Source organism: Megalobrama amblycephala, linkage group LG20, assembly GCF_018812025.1.
Source record: "Megalobrama amblycephala isolate DHTTF-2021 linkage group LG20, ASM1881202v1, whole genome shotgun sequence".
Lineage (NCBI taxonomy): Eukaryota > Metazoa > Chordata > Actinopteri > Cypriniformes > Xenocyprididae > Megalobrama > Megalobrama amblycephala.
The window spans coordinates 28439659-28456767 of NC_063063.1; the positions used below are offsets into that span (position 1 = coordinate 28439659).

At 36.1% G+C, this 17109-nt stretch overlaps 1 protein-coding gene across 4 annotated transcripts in view; it reads left to right on the forward strand.

Annotated features, from left to right (window-relative positions):
• Window positions 1–17109, forward strand: part of ptprea (protein tyrosine phosphatase receptor type Ea) — a 104084-nt gene that overhangs the window by 61957 nt on the left and 25018 nt on the right. For 3 of the 4 annotated variants that reach the window (XM_048169758.1, XM_048169755.1, XM_048169756.1), the window contains 3 exons: window positions 12562–12642; window positions 15515–15605; window positions 15964–16037. In XM_048169758.1, the coding sequence (XP_048025715.1) occupies window positions 12567–12642; window positions 15515–15605; window positions 15964–16037 (241 nt within the window). In that variant the 5' untranslated portion in view covers window positions 12562–12566. Of the gene's footprint in view, window positions 1–12561; window positions 12643–15514; window positions 15606–15716; window positions 15878–15963; window positions 16038–17109 lie in introns of those variants that run through there. The other variant, XM_048169757.1, reaches the window with a different exon arrangement.

Below are 17109 nucleotides of genomic sequence, written 5' to 3' on the forward strand. Positions count from 1 at the left end.
ATGGACTACATTTGTAATACTTTTATGATGCTTTTTATCAGCAGCTTAAACATTCTGGGAATATCCCACATAAGAAAGTTTGGAATGTGGATGAACTGTTCCATTAGCCTGATGATTCCAGCCAGACGGCGTTTCAGCATCTTTAACGACGGTAAAACACAAGAGACGTCTCTCCCCCTCTGTCTGCTCAATCTCTCATTTCTCTCTTCGATCGTTTGAGTCTTTTCATTTCCTGCGCTGTCTCGGCTTAGGACCAATCAAAGCTGGGATTGCCCTCCCCTGGTTTCCTGCATGGATTTCATGTCTCATTAATAAAATGCCAGCACACACACTCACACACACACACATACAAACATGTGCGCACACACTCTTTCCCTCTCACGATGTGATTCATCAGAGCGTGTTGTAATGTCACGGCTCCTCCTGGTTTACAACTCTGTCCTGTATTGTATAGCATCCACAATGGAGATTGACATTCTCCTAAACCAGTCAGTCTTGGGTGGGTGGAACTTATGGTGAGAGCTGGAATCTGATTGGCTATTTATTTCACTGAGATATCTGTCCAGTCAAATGTGGCTTTAAAGTGTGCAGTTTTTTGTTTATATTTCTTGTGTAGCCATGTGTAGGTTGATTTCCCTGTGGTATTCAGTGGTATCCTTATATTTTGTTCAATTCCATTTGGTGATGATAATGGTGCGGAAATGAAACACTTCACCTTTAATAAACCAAAGGCATGAGTTTTACTAGTTTTAGTTTTAGTTTTAGTTTGATAACGACACTGTTGCAGTACAATCAATTTCAGATGGATACAATCAAGTCCTGGCCTACATTTTTTATTCTCGTTTCATTCAGAATTAAAATGGGTTGCAAATGCAGCTTCATGCTCACTTTAAACTCAAAGAGTGTTGCGATTCAGTCTCGGATTGTGTCACATGTTGTCGGAACTGTGGGTGTTTGGAAGGTGCAGGAGTTTCGGCATGTTCACCTCTTTATTTCCTCTGATCTGTCAGACTGGCACTGTGTTGACAGTGGCCACGCCCCCTCTGTATGATGCCACCCCTCATGTGACCCGGCCTGCAGGGAAAGAGAGAGACACTCAGCTTGAAGGGGCTCAGATCACTGGCCTCTTGTTGTGAGTGTGTGTTTGTGCTGGGATTGTTTATGTATGTGTGTGTGCGATCAGGACAATAGCGCTCAGTGTAAATCCAGTGCGGCCCAGATTTTTATAGTTCTTTCTCACAAACCAATCCGGGCGAAAAACAGCCTTATGCAACCTTAATCAACAACATGGCACTGGCAATCTGCTCCCACACAGCACGGCATGCTGCTAGTCTGTCAGGTTGAGAGCCGGGCATCTGGAAACAGTCTCTGAGGAATTCTGCTCACACGCTGTGATGTAGAAGGGTGAGAATGATCTGACTGAACCTGCTGTGTTACGTCAAAATAAAAGCTTGAGCGTGCTCTGAAGAGTTGGTTGAGATATTACATGGAATTAACGATTTATTTTAAAAATGATAGTAATAATTAAAGGACATAAAGCATCATAAAATAAAATGAATGCAGTTCAAATTACTTTAGCTCTATGTTCCAAGTCTTCTGAAGCAATACAGTAGGCCAGTGATATCACTGGCTCATGAATATTAATTTGCTTGCACTGATGTTGTGTGTTGTATTCTGTAGTCACGCTACCTAATTAATATTCATGAGCCAACATTCACCTTGCTACAAATTGATTGTCTGTAAATGTGCATTGTAGACGTTTTAAATAGTTTTGACCTTAAAGGTGCCCTAGAATTAAAAATAGAATTTATCTTGGCATAGTTAAATAACAAGAGTTCAGTACATGGAAATGACATAGAGTGAGTCTCAAACTCCATTGTTTCCTCCTCCTTATATAAATCTCATTTGTTTAAAAGACCTCCGAAGAACAGGCGAATCTCAACATAATACCGACTGTTACGTAACAGTCGGGATCATTAATATGTACGCCCCCAATATTTGCATATGCCAGCTCATGTTCAAGGCATTAGACAAGGGCAGGACGATCTGCACAGCTGAATCATCAGACTAGGTAAGGAAGCAAGGACAATAGCAAAAAATGGCAGATGGAGCGATAATAACTGACATGATCCATGATAACATGATATTTTTAGTGATATTTGTAAATTGTCTTTCTAAATGTTTCGTTAGCATGTTGCTAATGTACTGTTAAATGTGGTTAAAGTTACCATTGTTTCTTACTGTATTCACAGAGACAAGACTGTCATTATTTTCATTTTTTAAACACTTGCAGTCTGTATAATTCATAAACACAACTTCATTCTTTATAAATCTCTCCAACAGTGTGTCATGTTAGCTTTAGCCATGGAGCATAGCCTCAAACTCATTCAGAATCAAATGCAAACACGAGGGGAGCACGAGATTTAAAGGGGCCGCGCAGCCTGAATCGGCGCATATTTAATGATGCCCCAAAATTGGCAATTAAAAAAATGAATAAAAAAAAAATCTATGGGGTATTTTGAGCTGAAGCTTCACAGACACATTCAGGGGACACCTTAGACTTAAATTACATCTTTTACAAAGATGTTCTACGGCACCTTTAAGGTACAAATAAATCATACAAAACCATGTCAATTATTTCTCAGCATAATAAATAATTGTAAAACATCTCCAGCTGGTTAAACTTAGAAATGAAAGTTCACCTGCTGCCTTAAAATGTGAGTGAACTCAGCTAAACATAGTCAAGACAATGGATTACTTTAAGGTTAATTTTTAAAAAACTTAGAAACTTGTTCAAAAATTAAACTTAAAGTAGTCCATTGTCTTGACTGTTTGTGAGTTGAAACAAAGGTTATCTTCAAGTTGAGGTAACTTATGTTAAGTTGAGTTCACTCACATTTGTAAGGCAGCAGGTGAACTTTCATTTCTAAGTTTAATCAGCTGGAAATATTTTACGATATGTATCTAATTTTTTACAGTACATGTAAAGTTATGGTACATTTTATTCACTTGTAGTTTCTTGAGCAATTTTATTTCAGCCAAATATCAATCTCTTAATAACGTTAAGTTCTTCAGTGCAGGTTTTACAAAAAATGTGCATCGCTCAACTAAAGAATAAACCCTAGAATCAATCTGCTAATGTTGATCTGTTCAGGATTAATTTGTGTGTGGGGAACTAGCTTTTCATTTCATGTGAAATCACAAGTTGCCTTGGCTGTGAAGATCAGCTGTTGAATTTTATTATGTAAAAGCTCAGCTGGCATGGCCTGTGATGTACTGTGTGTCGCACATCTGCCAACACACACTCATTTTCAAAGAAATCTGTGATAAAGTTTGCCAGATGTACATTTTAAAACTGTAGTTGGGTGTTTAACAGGGTGTCTTTTTGAAATTTACTTGTGGTCATGGAACCACAAGTTAAATATTGTTTCATTTTATTGGCCTGGGCAGGTGTTGGACCTCTTTCAGTAAACAGTGGGGTGTTTTACTGGAAAATAAAGTGTTCTGGAAAACATAACAAGTGGACAGAAAAATATACATGTTCAGTATATACTTTTATCATTTTCATGTGAAGGGCTTTGTGTGATTCATAAGCAAATGTTTTGTTTTGTTCTTATGAGCATATCAGTGTTATTTTAGAATTATTCATATTCGTATATCTGAGTGAAACGGCTTCTCCAACAAGAACAAATGTAGGGCGGGGCTTGATTTTGTCCATTGGAGAATTGGTTGGATTGTTGTGGTTTGCTATTGGTGGATCTCATGTGAGTGACAGGTTGCCCCGCCCTCGTCATCAGAGAAGAAAAGAGATACAAAAAGGAGAGGAAGTGATTCTGATTAAAGATTACAAGGACACATTCGTTTAAAAAAATGATGTGCACTGACAAATCATTTATAATAAATACTGTAATATTCAATAAAAAATACAAGAATTGTTTATTTTGATTTCATGGTGACTTTAAGTACTAAAATTTCTAAAATTAAAACTGAAATAAAAATATACTAAAGAGTTAGTTTACCCAAAAATGATAATTCTGTCATTAATGACTCACCCTCATGTCGTTTCACACCCGTAAGACCTTCGTTCATCTTTGGAACAAAAATTAAGATATGTTTGATGAAATCCGAGAGGTATGTGACTCTTCCATAGACAGCAATTTAACCAAGACTTTCAAGGTCCAGAAAGGTACTAAAGACATTGTTAAAACAGTTGACGTGACTGTAGTGGTTCAACCTTGCGCAAAAAAACAAAGATAACTTTGTTCAACAATCTCTTCTCTTCTCTGTCATTGTAACACAGTTCGTAAATACGGGAAGAAGGAGGTGGGAACCGGCGAACGTTCAACAAACTTTTAATTAAAAATAAACAAAGAACAAAACGAAAGTAATGCCGGCAGACCCTCGCGGACGTCTGCCGGCCACACAAACATAATAAAACATAAAATAAAGTCCAGGCCTGGTCCTCTCTCGTCCTTCACTGATTTCGCTCCTCCTTTTATGCCTCCGGAGCTCCTCCGTGAGAGACCCGAGGCCGGCGCGCCTCGCAGGTGATGCTCATTATCACTTGCGTCACCGGCCTCGCGCCGTTCCCTCACGGCTCTCGCCCGCCCTGCTCGTCACAGTCATTATCCTTACGCAGGTGACACAGTAAGCACAGCGTCCGAATGCCAGCTCAGTATTGGCTTATGCTGATCACGTGATCAGCACAACGCATACTTGTGATGCTGACGCAGGAGCCGGCCAATAATGAGTCTCCGTTCTGACGCAGAACCTGGAAGTGCTGGACGTAACACAACGTATGAGAATGACAAAAGAGAAGATATTGTTAAATAAAGTTATTTTTGTTTTGTTTTTGCGCACTAAAAGTATTCTCGTCGCTTCGTAACATTAAGGTTTGGGCTAAAAAAGTTCTATGAATTCGAAAAACAAAACAATATAGTTTCGCTGTGTGAGACGTGTCTTTGACAAATGCAATATTCTTGTTTAAAGCCATGTCACTGCATCACCAGCATTAGCTCTCATTCAATCTGCGGATGGCTGTCGCAGAATTGATTTGCGTGTCAGTTTGCGCTTCTCCAGAGAATATGTCAGACTGAAATGAGCGATGAGAAATGTTTCTAGGCTAAAAATACACATTGTCAACCGGCACAAATGAATTTTGTGGTCAATATGTTTGGCATAGTGTCACATTATGATAAAATATACCTGTCCCAAAAATATTGGCTGTTTTAGTGGTCTAGGATCTCTACGTTGGTGTATTTTTTCGTGACTGTATGTGTGTTTCTCATGCAGAGCTCAAGGCCGTAATCATTTCTTCTCAAACCACATCGCTTGTCACGTTTCCATGGCAACCCTCAGGAAGATGATGAGACTGTCTGGCATTATTCAGTCCGCTGCATATCTGATGTGACCTCCCTGTGCAGGCCTGCATTAATGCAAGGTTGCTTTGCGCCAAAGGCAAACATGTCGTTATTGGAAGTTGGGTGGACGGTTAACTTGACGGTCGAGATTAACTTTAAATGTTTAATGCAATGTTGTTGTTTGATGGTTGCTGTGGGTTTGTGTATTATCGGGTGAGTCATTGAGGTATGTTCCTCTTAAGTGGGTTAGTGTGTAAAAACCCACATTGCAGATGGACCATCCAGAGAAAGACAGCGATAAAGACCTCCTTTTATAGTCAAAATAATAAGACGGAAGGATAAGACAGGATATTAATGAAAACTGAAAGAAGGAACAAGCAACTTAAATGTGATCTAAAAGGATTATTAAAAGATAGCGAATGAATGAGAAAATGAAAAGGCCTTTGCTCTCTGTTGGTTTAACTTGTTTTAATGGGGCGTCCCCCAGGGTTGGCTTTGCTTTGAGGTTTCTCTGAAATAGACGATCGGCCCCCGCCAGGACAAATGTGCCTCGCTTGGTTTCCTACAGACCCGTCCGTCTGATTCACAGAGACAGCAGTATTGTAGCAAGCAGGGAACAAATGCTCAGTAGGTCCAGCAAAGTTCAAAATCAATTCAGTGGATTACTTGGCGGAAAACCGGTCTAGAACATGTCTGAGTCATATTTCATACAGAAAACAAAAGGAATCAGCAACAAATTATATTTTGGCTGAAGAAAATTAAGCCTGTGTTCAGGCCAATTCAGATGTTTACATACATACACACATTATATATATATATATATAATATACACAAAATGGCCCTGTTCAAAAGTTTGTGAACCATTGATTCTTAATACTGTGTGGTTACCTAGATGATCTACGACTGTTTTTATGTTTTGTGATGGTTCTTCATGAGTTGCTTATTTGTTCTGAACAGTTCTGTTCTTCAGAAAAATCCTCCAGCTCCTGCAGATTCTTCTGTTTTCAAGGATTTTTTCATATTTGAACCCTTTCCAGCAGTGACTGAATGATTTTGAGATCCATCTTTTCACACTAAGGACAATTAATGCATCATGTTTCCTTCTGGAGCATCAGTGAATGTTTGAAGCTTTTTTAATAGTTGTGTTCAATAGTTTTCTGCGGTAAAGGGTTCAAATATGCAAAAAAATCCTTGAAAACAGAAGAATTTGCAGGACCTGGAGGATTTTTCTGAAGAACAGAGCTCAGTTTAACTGTTCAGGACAAACAAGACACTCATGAACAACCATCACAAAACAAAAAAACGGTCGTAGATCATCAGGTAACCACACACAGTATTGAGAATCAATGGTTCATATACTTATGAATGGGGTTATTTTAATAAATTCAGCTATTTTCTTGTCTTGTGGATTATATGTAAACATCTTTTATGTAAAATATCTTACTCAGGACAGTACTAAATAAAAAATGACATGCATTTTGTATGATCTCTCGTATTTTGATAAAATTATTCACATTTTCACAGACTGCAAGTGGTTCCCATACTTTTTCATGCAACTGTGTGTGTGTGTATATATACACACACACACACATATTAACACATATTCTGTGCTCTTTAACACGTATCATCAGTCGTATTTTCGTGCATATGACCTCTTCTTGTCGCAGAATTGCTGATTGAGATGAAATGAGAATGACAGAGTGTTAAAATCACACTGTCATTCTGTGAAGTTCATGGTCAATTAAACTTTACAGATATAACAGCACGAGATGTGGGGGGAAGAGTGCCAAAAACATCTCAAACAGCAGCAAGCAGCATCTAAAGGGAACTTTCTGTCACCCCTGCCATGATTGAGGCAAAAGTTTGGGTGTTTTTCTTCTGGTCGGGCTGGGTGACCTGATTGCTTCCCAGCTAAACCACTCAAAAACAGTTATGACCACTTCACTGACACTTATGGTGCAGAAATTCCTGACATCAGCTTTAACTTAACGTTTGTGTTTTTTCATTTTAAGTAAAGTACATGGATTTTTCTGATATGGCTGTCGCACATGTGCTGGCACGTTGATGTTCGGTGCGTGCAGGCATTGCGTGTTTGAATCCAGACATTTTGTAATCCTTCCCCTTGCACTTATTTTCAGTCGTATCTTTACTATAAATAGAAAAAGCAAACTGTGAGCAGTTTTTAAATTCACATGCAATTCAGGTGTGTAGCTAAAGACAGACACGCGTCACATGACCATAAGCTGATGATGACAGAGTCGAGCGATGCTGCGGGTTGGTAATGGTGTTTTTCTGTAGGTAAGCAGCTCCTGGAATCTGTAAAATTACTGTTTAGTCAACAGTCTACATGGAGAGGGAGGGAATATACTATATTTTACCTTGTAAATACTGAAAATACATAGTTTTAGGAAACTATGAATCTGAAACTATTTTTATTTATTATATATTTAATATAAATATGAGATCAAAATCTAGTCTAATCTAGTCTAGTCTAGAAATCAAATCTAAGTTTCACACACACATATTATGTAAACTCAAACTTTTATGTTAGATTCAATTAATCGATTTGACAGCACTAATATAAAAGAACAAGTACATTTAGACGCTTGATACACAAGCATACACACATACTTTTGTTCTTGCTTTTGCTGATTACATAAGGAAATGATATGTCTGTGTGAACAGAGGAGCGTTCCTCATTTATAGACCGAGCGGTTGCTGGGAGTTTTCGTGTGGGCTAAAAACCCCCACGACAGAGCGTCATTAATTCATGGTTAGCAGCTCAGACACACACAAACAGAGATAGTCTCACTTACCATTTAATACAGCGAGTGCATCCAGGGACGTTTCCGGCACATGTTGGGGACGGGTTAAGGCCTCACCCTAGGCTATCTGCAAATGTCTTTTGTATAAAAGGAGCCTGTCTGTTAGCTTTACCCCATGACCTATTTACAATAATGACTCTAAGAAGTGCCCTATATGCTGGGGGCAAAGACAGCAGAGCACTCCTGACCACAGCAAACGCATCACATGCTCGCTGAAGGAGGGAAGCGTGGGACGCGCTCGGAGGAATGAGACGGCCGATGTTTCATTGTAATTAGGTAAAAGTTAGCATTAGTGTTGAGTTTGAGTTGTTTAAAGACTTCTGTCACGGTTTACCTTATGCACAATTATATTATGTGTAAATTTATATTGATTTTAGTTAATTTATGTAGGTTAAATAGTGTTCTACACACTACCAATTTTTTTTTTTTTTTTTAAAGGTTACTTATTCTCACCAAGGAGGCATTTATTTGATCAAAAATAGAGTAAAAACAGTAACATTGTAAAATATTATTACAATAACATAACTGTTGTTGTATATTTTGATATGTAATTTATTATTGTGATCAAAATTGATTGATTTTCAGCATCATTACTCCAGTCTTCAGTACGGAAGAGGATTAGGGCCAAGCAATAATAAAAAAATAAAACCATCTTGAGATTAAAGTTGTTAAATTTCAAGAAAAAAGTTGAGATAAAATGTTGAGAATAAACTCGTTAAATTACGAGAAAAAACTCGTTAAATTTCGAGAAAAAAGTCGAGATAAAATGTTGAGAATAAAGTCGTTAAATTATGAGAAAAAAGTAATTCGTTAAATTACGAATTTGTTCTCGTAATTTAACTTTTTTTCTCGTAATTTAATGACTTTATTCTCAACATTTTATCTCGACTTTTTTCTCGAAATGTAACAACTTTAATCTCGAGATGGTTTTATTTTTTTATTATTGCTTGGCCCTAATCCTCTTCTGTACTTCAGTGTCACATGATCCTTCAGAAATCATTCTGATTTGCTGATTTGCTGCTCAGGAAACATTTATGATTATCAATGTTGAAAATAGTTTAATATCTTTGTGGAAACTGTGATGCTTTTTTTCATGATTCTTTTATGAATAGAAAGTTGATTTTTTTTTTTTTTTTTAAATCCATTTAAGAGTCTTTATTGTCACTTTTGATCAATTTAATGCATCCTTGCTGAATAAAAGTAATAATTTCTTGAGTAATGAGAGTAATGACTTACACAAAACTATTGTATGACTTCAGAAGTCTTAGACGATAACACACAAATGATCATATAGATTGATTTTATGATAGATTTATGTTGCTTTTTTGTAGTTTTATCTCCATTCACTGTCATTGTATGGAAAGAGACACTCTGTCTGTACATTTCCTGTATTATTCCATGGAAGAAATGGTTTGGAACATCATGAGGGTGAGTAAATGATGACAGAATTTTCATTTTTGAGGTGAACTCTATCTTTAAAGAAAGGAAGCTGGCCTATTAACACACTCGAGTCTGGGAGACACAGATTTGTCAGACCCATTTGCCTGCAGTAAAGTGTGGCTACACAAAATGTATGTGTGTCACTGATTTGCCCCACTTAGTTTAACAGTTCCCCACTGTGTCCTAGCAAAAACACAGCAGTGTGTGTGTGTGTGTGTGTGTGTGTGTGTGTGTGTGTGTGTGTGTGTGTGTGTGTGTGTGTGTGTGTGTGTGTGTGTGTGTGTGTGTGTGTGTGTGTGTGTGTGTGTGTGTGTGTGTGTGTGTGTGTGAAGAGTGCTGTCTCTGAAGAAAACTTGTCCCCACTGTGCCCTTGAACAATACATCTTACCCCAGGTATCTCCGCTGAGACATATTGTAGTCCTTCTGGATAAAAAGCATATGCTAAATTGCAAGATTCTGTTAATTTGCATGCCTTCACTCGGATGCTGTCCATATGCATGCTATGGAATATATATATATATATATATTCATGCTTACCTGTGCACTCGTTTTCCCAGGCTTGGCTATCGGCCCCATACCGCAGGAAACGGGGAGGGTCATTTCTTCTCATTAAAATTCCCCCATCAGTCTTTCTGCCGCTGCAGGCAGCTCTCAGGTCTTTATTAATTGCCGTGGGATACTGTATCGACTCAAATACTCTGCTGCTGTCCGGACTCCAGTATGCTCTGGGATACTATCGAAAAATGCAGCATTTGATCACGGTTTATCACAGCGGCTAATGCAGAAAGCACTTTATTTCACACCCCTGCTGATGAATGATGCGGTCTGTGAGGTTACCGGGGAGAAAGTCTGGTGTACACTGATAATGCTACACAAAGTACTTCTGTCCATGAACTTTTTTTTTATAATCAGGATTATAGGTTAAATGTGTGTATTTTTTATATATATATATAATTTATTTACCATTATTATTATTATTATTATTATTTTTTTTTATTTTATTTTTATTTTTTTTCATCTGTATTTAATATTATACACTACTGTTTAAAAGTTTGGGGTCAATAAGATTTTAATAATTAATAGAAATTACATATATAGAAATAGATAAATAAATAGAATATTAAATAAACTACTATAATTAATAATAATAATAATAATAATAATATATTTTTTAATAGTATTGTTATTAATTTATAATAATTAATAATTTATTTATTCATTTAAAATAATCATTCATTTATAGTAATCAATAATAGTAATTAAATCAAAAGTTATCAAAAGTGACTATAAAGACATTTATAATGTTACAGCAGATTTGTATTTTAAATAAATGCTGTTATTTTGAACTTTATAGTCATCAAAAAATCCTGAAAAGAAGTGCATCATGGTTTCCACATAAAAATATGAAGCAGCACAACTGTTTTCAAAATTTACAATAAAAATTTTTTCTTGAGCAGCAGATCAGCATATTAGAATGATTTCTGAAGGATCATGTGACACTGAAGACTGGAGTAATGATGCTTTGATCACAGAAATAAATAACATTTTACAACATATTTAAACCGTAAACAGCTATTTTAAATTGTAATAATATTTCACAACATTTACTGTATTTTTTTGATCAAATAAATGCAGCCTTGCGAGACAAAAACATTAAAAAATCGTATGCATCTATCTTTGGTATTACCTGCACTAGTGAATTATGCAAAATAAGACCAGGATTGAGTGTTGATATCAGCATGTTAATTTTTTTGAAGTACAGATACTCCATGTACTTTGCATTTAAATATATAATCATGCAATGCAATAATTAGAAAATGGTCTGAAATAGTTTTAGATTGACACTGCTTGAATTTCACATGAACTACCCTACTTTTTGCTGATATTTTGGCAGTCTTGGAGTTTGAACACCTACAGGATTCTCTCTGGTGTTGAGTGGTTTTCATTGCAGGACCGCAGGGCTCTGTAACCGGTGTCTGTTTTATATGCATTGTGCTGGTTTAGTGAATTAGCAGCAGCACCCACTTCATTTTCTCAATGGAGAGCATCGGCGGCTGTGCGTGGGTGTTTTGTGGTGTGTCTTATCTCTCTTGAGCAGCGCTGATAGCAGAACTGAGACTGAATCGATTCTCGTGGCTTTTCCCGTCCAGAAGTTGCCCACGACATCTGCCCTCCAGATAGAGAAGATATCGAGGCCGGCCTACATTCACAAGCACACACTATTGCTTTCACTGGCTTGCTCTGACGATCTCCAGTCTGTCGATAATCACTTTTAATTGTACTATGGGATAGGGATTTAAAATATATACCCCTATCCAAAAGATTGCATAACTTACCATGTTTGAGTAATAGACATGAGTGAGAGCAAATCATGTGGAGAGATGTAGTCGTGTCCTCTTGTGCCACTGCTAAATGTGTCAATCACGTGATATGCAGATTAAGGGGAGCGGCAGACACCGCTGATGAGGAACAGTAAATAATCTGCTTTTCCTCCCCCCCAAAAAATGCTTTCAGGTTTAATAATGAACAGATTAAGCATCAGATGAGCCTTTTAACACCTCTAAACTCACAGATTAATTCAGATAAGGATCTCATTTTTAACCCGCTTGATATTTTGTGTAACACTACAGCATGTGCACATAAAGTACTCCACAACAAAACAAGATTAAAATAAGATAAACAATCATGTCTAGTTTGTCTGAGTTTGTGTCTAACTCATGGTGCTTTGCGTTTGTACTGGAAGTGTATTTAAAGGACTTTGGTGACATCTAGTGGAAAAGTAGCAAAACATTTTTTTTTTGTCATGATCATGTCCAGTAATACAGTGCTGTATGTCTTTCTTCTCTGTTGTTTTTGAATAGACTGTACATTTAAGTAAGGAAATTATCAGATTATTTCTAAATAATTTACTGATATGCTCTCTTCTTCTCTTCCAGACACAATGGTCCTTGTTTTTTTACTAACAACAACAACTTCACAACCAGACATATCAAATTCAACAACACCCAGTGACAATGGTAAGTGCTCATTATTTGTAGTTGATGATAATAATAATAATAATAACAAAATGAGCATTACTGTTTTATTCTCCAAATCCTTCCCGTTCTAAATGCAGAGTAACACATTTATCATATACACAAGATACTTTATTTGGCAATTTTACTTTCACTGAAGATAAATTCATAAATAAAGAAATATCTTTAGTTTAGAATGTGTTATATAGGATATATATGGTATTATTTATCCATCAATTCATTTTGGCATGTGCGAAAACGGGATCATGTGATACAGCTGTTTCACTCAAGGTGGCGCTAGATGATATCACCTTATTTTATACATAAAACATTTTAAAAATCTGAAGGAGGGCTCTTGTTTTATTCTCTTTTTGCAAATAAACATTTAATTTTAGTGCAAATTCATGTAAAATTTGTTGTCCCTGTAGCTCAATTATATATAAATTACATATATATATATATATATATATATATATATATATATATATATATATATAAACTGCACACCACTGATATATATATATATATATATATATATATATATAAACTGCACACCACTGATTTTTACAGTATTTTTACACTATGTAATGTTCTATTTATAAAACCAAGTATAAATTTCAAATTTTTTTTTACATTTATTCCAAAATAATAACTAAAGGCAGTAACAATTTAAACAATATATATTATTTGTGAACTAATGTTCAGTTTTTCTTTTTAATGGTCAACTTATTTTCAGACACGAAGATGTACCTTTAATTTCCCCAAACAGATTGCTCACTAAAAACCCCCACAATCATCATGTTTTCAGGCCATTTTAAGTTTGACTTTAATGTGAAATTTTAATGTTAAATGGTTGAGTTGTACTTACTTTTTAATTAGTCTTCCCATTAACGCCATCATTGTCTTCATTCAGGCTGATGAGAGTGCGCACGAAAACAAGAGGCGGGATTTATTGCGTGAACCAATCATATCCAATCATAAACGATCATATTCATTCAAAGCGCAATGGACTCTCATGTGACTTTCCCCATTCATTCTCAATTACCCCCACTAAACCCACCGCACGCTTTAGGGGTCTGTTTTAATTCAATGGGGACAGAGGAGGCAAGCCTCCTGCTGTAACTTCACCTGCGGGTGTCGCTGTTGGACAGTGTTACTTTATAAAAACGAGTGACTTTTACACTTTTTAATGTCACATTTTGTGTTATTTGCATTGTTTTATTTTTGTAATATCGATTATTTTCTCGTCCAGTTTTTTTGAGGAGACACTGCCTTAGGAAATGCCCCTGATATATATATATATATATATATATATATACATACACTACCGCTCAAAAGTTTGGGATCAGTAAGATTTTTTATGTTTTTAAAAGAAGTTTTGTCTGCTCACCAAGGCTTAATTTATTTAATTAAAAATACAGTAAAAACAGTAATATTGTGAAAAATTCTTACAATTTAAAATAATTTCTATTTGAATATATTTTACAAAATAATTTATTCTCGTGTTGGCAAAGCTGAATTTTCAGCATCATTACTCCAGTCTTCAGTGTCACATGATCCTTCAGAAATCATTCTAATATGATGATTAGTTCCTCAAGAAATATTTCTTATTATTATCAATGTTGAAAACAGTTGTGTACTTTTTTTTTCAGGATTCCTTGATGAATAGAAAGTTCAAAAGAACAGCATTTATCTGAAATACAAAGCTTCTGTAGCATTTTACACTACCGTTCAAAAGTTTGGGGTCAGTAAGATTTTTTTTTTTTTTTTTTAAATTAAAGAAATTAATACTTTTATTCAGTAAGGATGCATTAAATCAATCAAAAGTGACAGTAAAGACATTTATAATGTTACAAAAGATTAGATTTCAGATAAACACTGTTCTTTTGAACTTTCTATTCATCAAATAATCCTGAAAAAAAATATTGTACACAAATATTATAGTATACAATTGTACACATTAAATGTTTCTTGAGCAGCAGATCAGCATATTAGAATGATTTCTGAAGGATCATGTGACACTGAAGACTGGAGTAATGATGCTGAAAATTCAGCTTTGCATCACAGGAATAAATTACTTTGTGAAATATATTCAAATAGAAAACAGTCATTTTAAATTGTAATAATATTTCACAATATTACTGTTTTTACTGTATTTTTATTTAATTAAATGCACCCTCGGTGAGCAGACAAAACTTCTTTTAAAAACATTAAAAATCTTACCGATCCCAAACTTTTGAGCGGTAGTGTATATATATATATATATATATATATATATATATATATATGTTTGGCTGTTTTTAAAAGCAAATGTAATTTAATTTATTGAAACTATTTTAAATTTGAGACATTTTCAGACATGGAAAATTGGGATTTAAAAAAACCAAAAAAACAATTATGGGAACCTCTATAAAATGATGACTAAATGTAGGTGTTACTCACAAATGAACCAACCAATACTGTAACCAGTTTTTGTAGTTGTATAACTAGTTGTGAATCCTCCCTGGTCTCTGTCAGTGTTTACGCATTACATAAGCATTAGTGTGGCCGCATGGATTTGTGTTAAATCTGTGGTGGATTACGCAGACTGTGATTTGGGCTACAGTAAAGTGCTGATCTCAGGGTTTAGCGTGTGATTCATGTCAAACCTGCTGTTAAATGAATGAGCGATGCTTATCCCCGCAGTCAAAACAGCACCAGGCTCTCTATTAAATCACTAATAATGCCTTAGCTTGACTGGCTGCCATACCTCACTTAAACGCTCAGCGCCGGAGCAGCTAAGTGTGTCCGTTCCGGCTCCAGCGGCTCTGTTCGTGGGCCAGTTTCCTGTTCTTTTGTTCACTGTGGGTTTAACTGCCTCTCCTTCTTCCTTTAGAGGACTCGTACAACGGACACATCCTGCCCATACTGCTGGTGCTGTCCGTCCTGGTGCTTTTTCTGGGGTTGCTGACCTGGTTTTGCCTCAGGTATGGCTCAAATATACACTCACACTGTGACAACACTGTGAGTCAAACACTGTTAGTCTGTCATGCTCTCAAGCCCCGCCCCTTTCTGATTAAGGGCAGGGACAGGAACTAAGACATGTTGTCACACACACACACACACACATACATATTTATTCATACATAGAAGTAAACCCACAGATTTTCGCATGGTTCTAGCGGTAGAGAGTGTGTTGTGTAGCGTGTGTCCGTGGTGAAAAAGCACCTCTGATGAAAAAGAGCTCGAGTTTTCGTTGGTGAGACAAACTTGAAGACTTAGGATTGTGATATAATTATCTTTTCCTGATATGTTTAACCCTCCTTTTCTTTTTTTGTCTTTCAGGTTGAAAAACCAGAGGAAAGCTGTCATCACAGCCGTCGACAAGAAAGTACCAAATGGCATCCTGGAAGAGCAAGGTAAACGGTTTCTTTATCTGCTCTCAATCGGTTAGACGTTTAAGATCGGATAAAAGTAACTGGCTGATTGCGAACGCTCTGTTGTGTAAAGCGAGACGTCTTGGCAAGTTTCACTTTATCAAATGTGCTATGTTCGGCTTCCTGTTGCCTCCATATGATATGTGCCGCGTGAAGAGAGCAGGACGTGAGCGGTTTTATGTGCTGCACGTGTTACTGTATCCATAATGACTCTGTCATTGCCTAAAAAGATCACTTTGGCTATGGATTGTGGATGATATTATGCTTTTTAATGCTGATTTTTGAGGAATGTTGTCATCTGCATCAGCGATGTTTACAATGAAAAAATACATATTTCTCAGAATTTTTATGTTAGGTTTACAAAAGTAACTTTTGTTTTCATGGCTTAATTTTTTTTACTAAATCTTAAATATTTTAAGAACAGATTTAAAAGTTGGTTAAAAAGCTCAACTTTCATGCTAGACTTTGTCAGCCAACAGCAAATTTTGTTTTTCTAGTTTAATATTCGTGAGCAAATATTAAATTATGAATCTCTAAACATTATTAGCATTGGCTAAACTCTGTGTATTGAATTATTTATTGTTTTGTTTCATGGATACAGAGATGTAAGGGGAAGCATTACGCTACTTACAGTCCCATTATCAATATTTCCTCAAAAATATTCAAATATGACTAAAACAATGTGAAAGAGGAAGAAGGTTCTTTTTTAAACATATGTTCCTGTTTGCTTTTATTAGAGTATGCTTGTTTAACAGAAAAACTGTGGCTCATGGTTAGCCATAGTGAAGACAATTCACAAAAGAGGTCTCTATAAGACTCGGATTGTGTTTCTTAGACAGCAATCAATGAGATTGAATGGAGAGCAAACTGAGACTTTGGATTTAGTCTCCTGATTGTTCTCCTGAGAGACGGACCCTCACAATCTCCTCTAGATGTTCGGAAGGGATCTCAAACTGTGCTCAGATTTGCCAAAGTACCAAGATTTTAATTTTTGCGAGACTTGTTGCCACAGATTGTGTGTCTTGTCAGAGGTCTTGCGGATTTATGTAGTAGA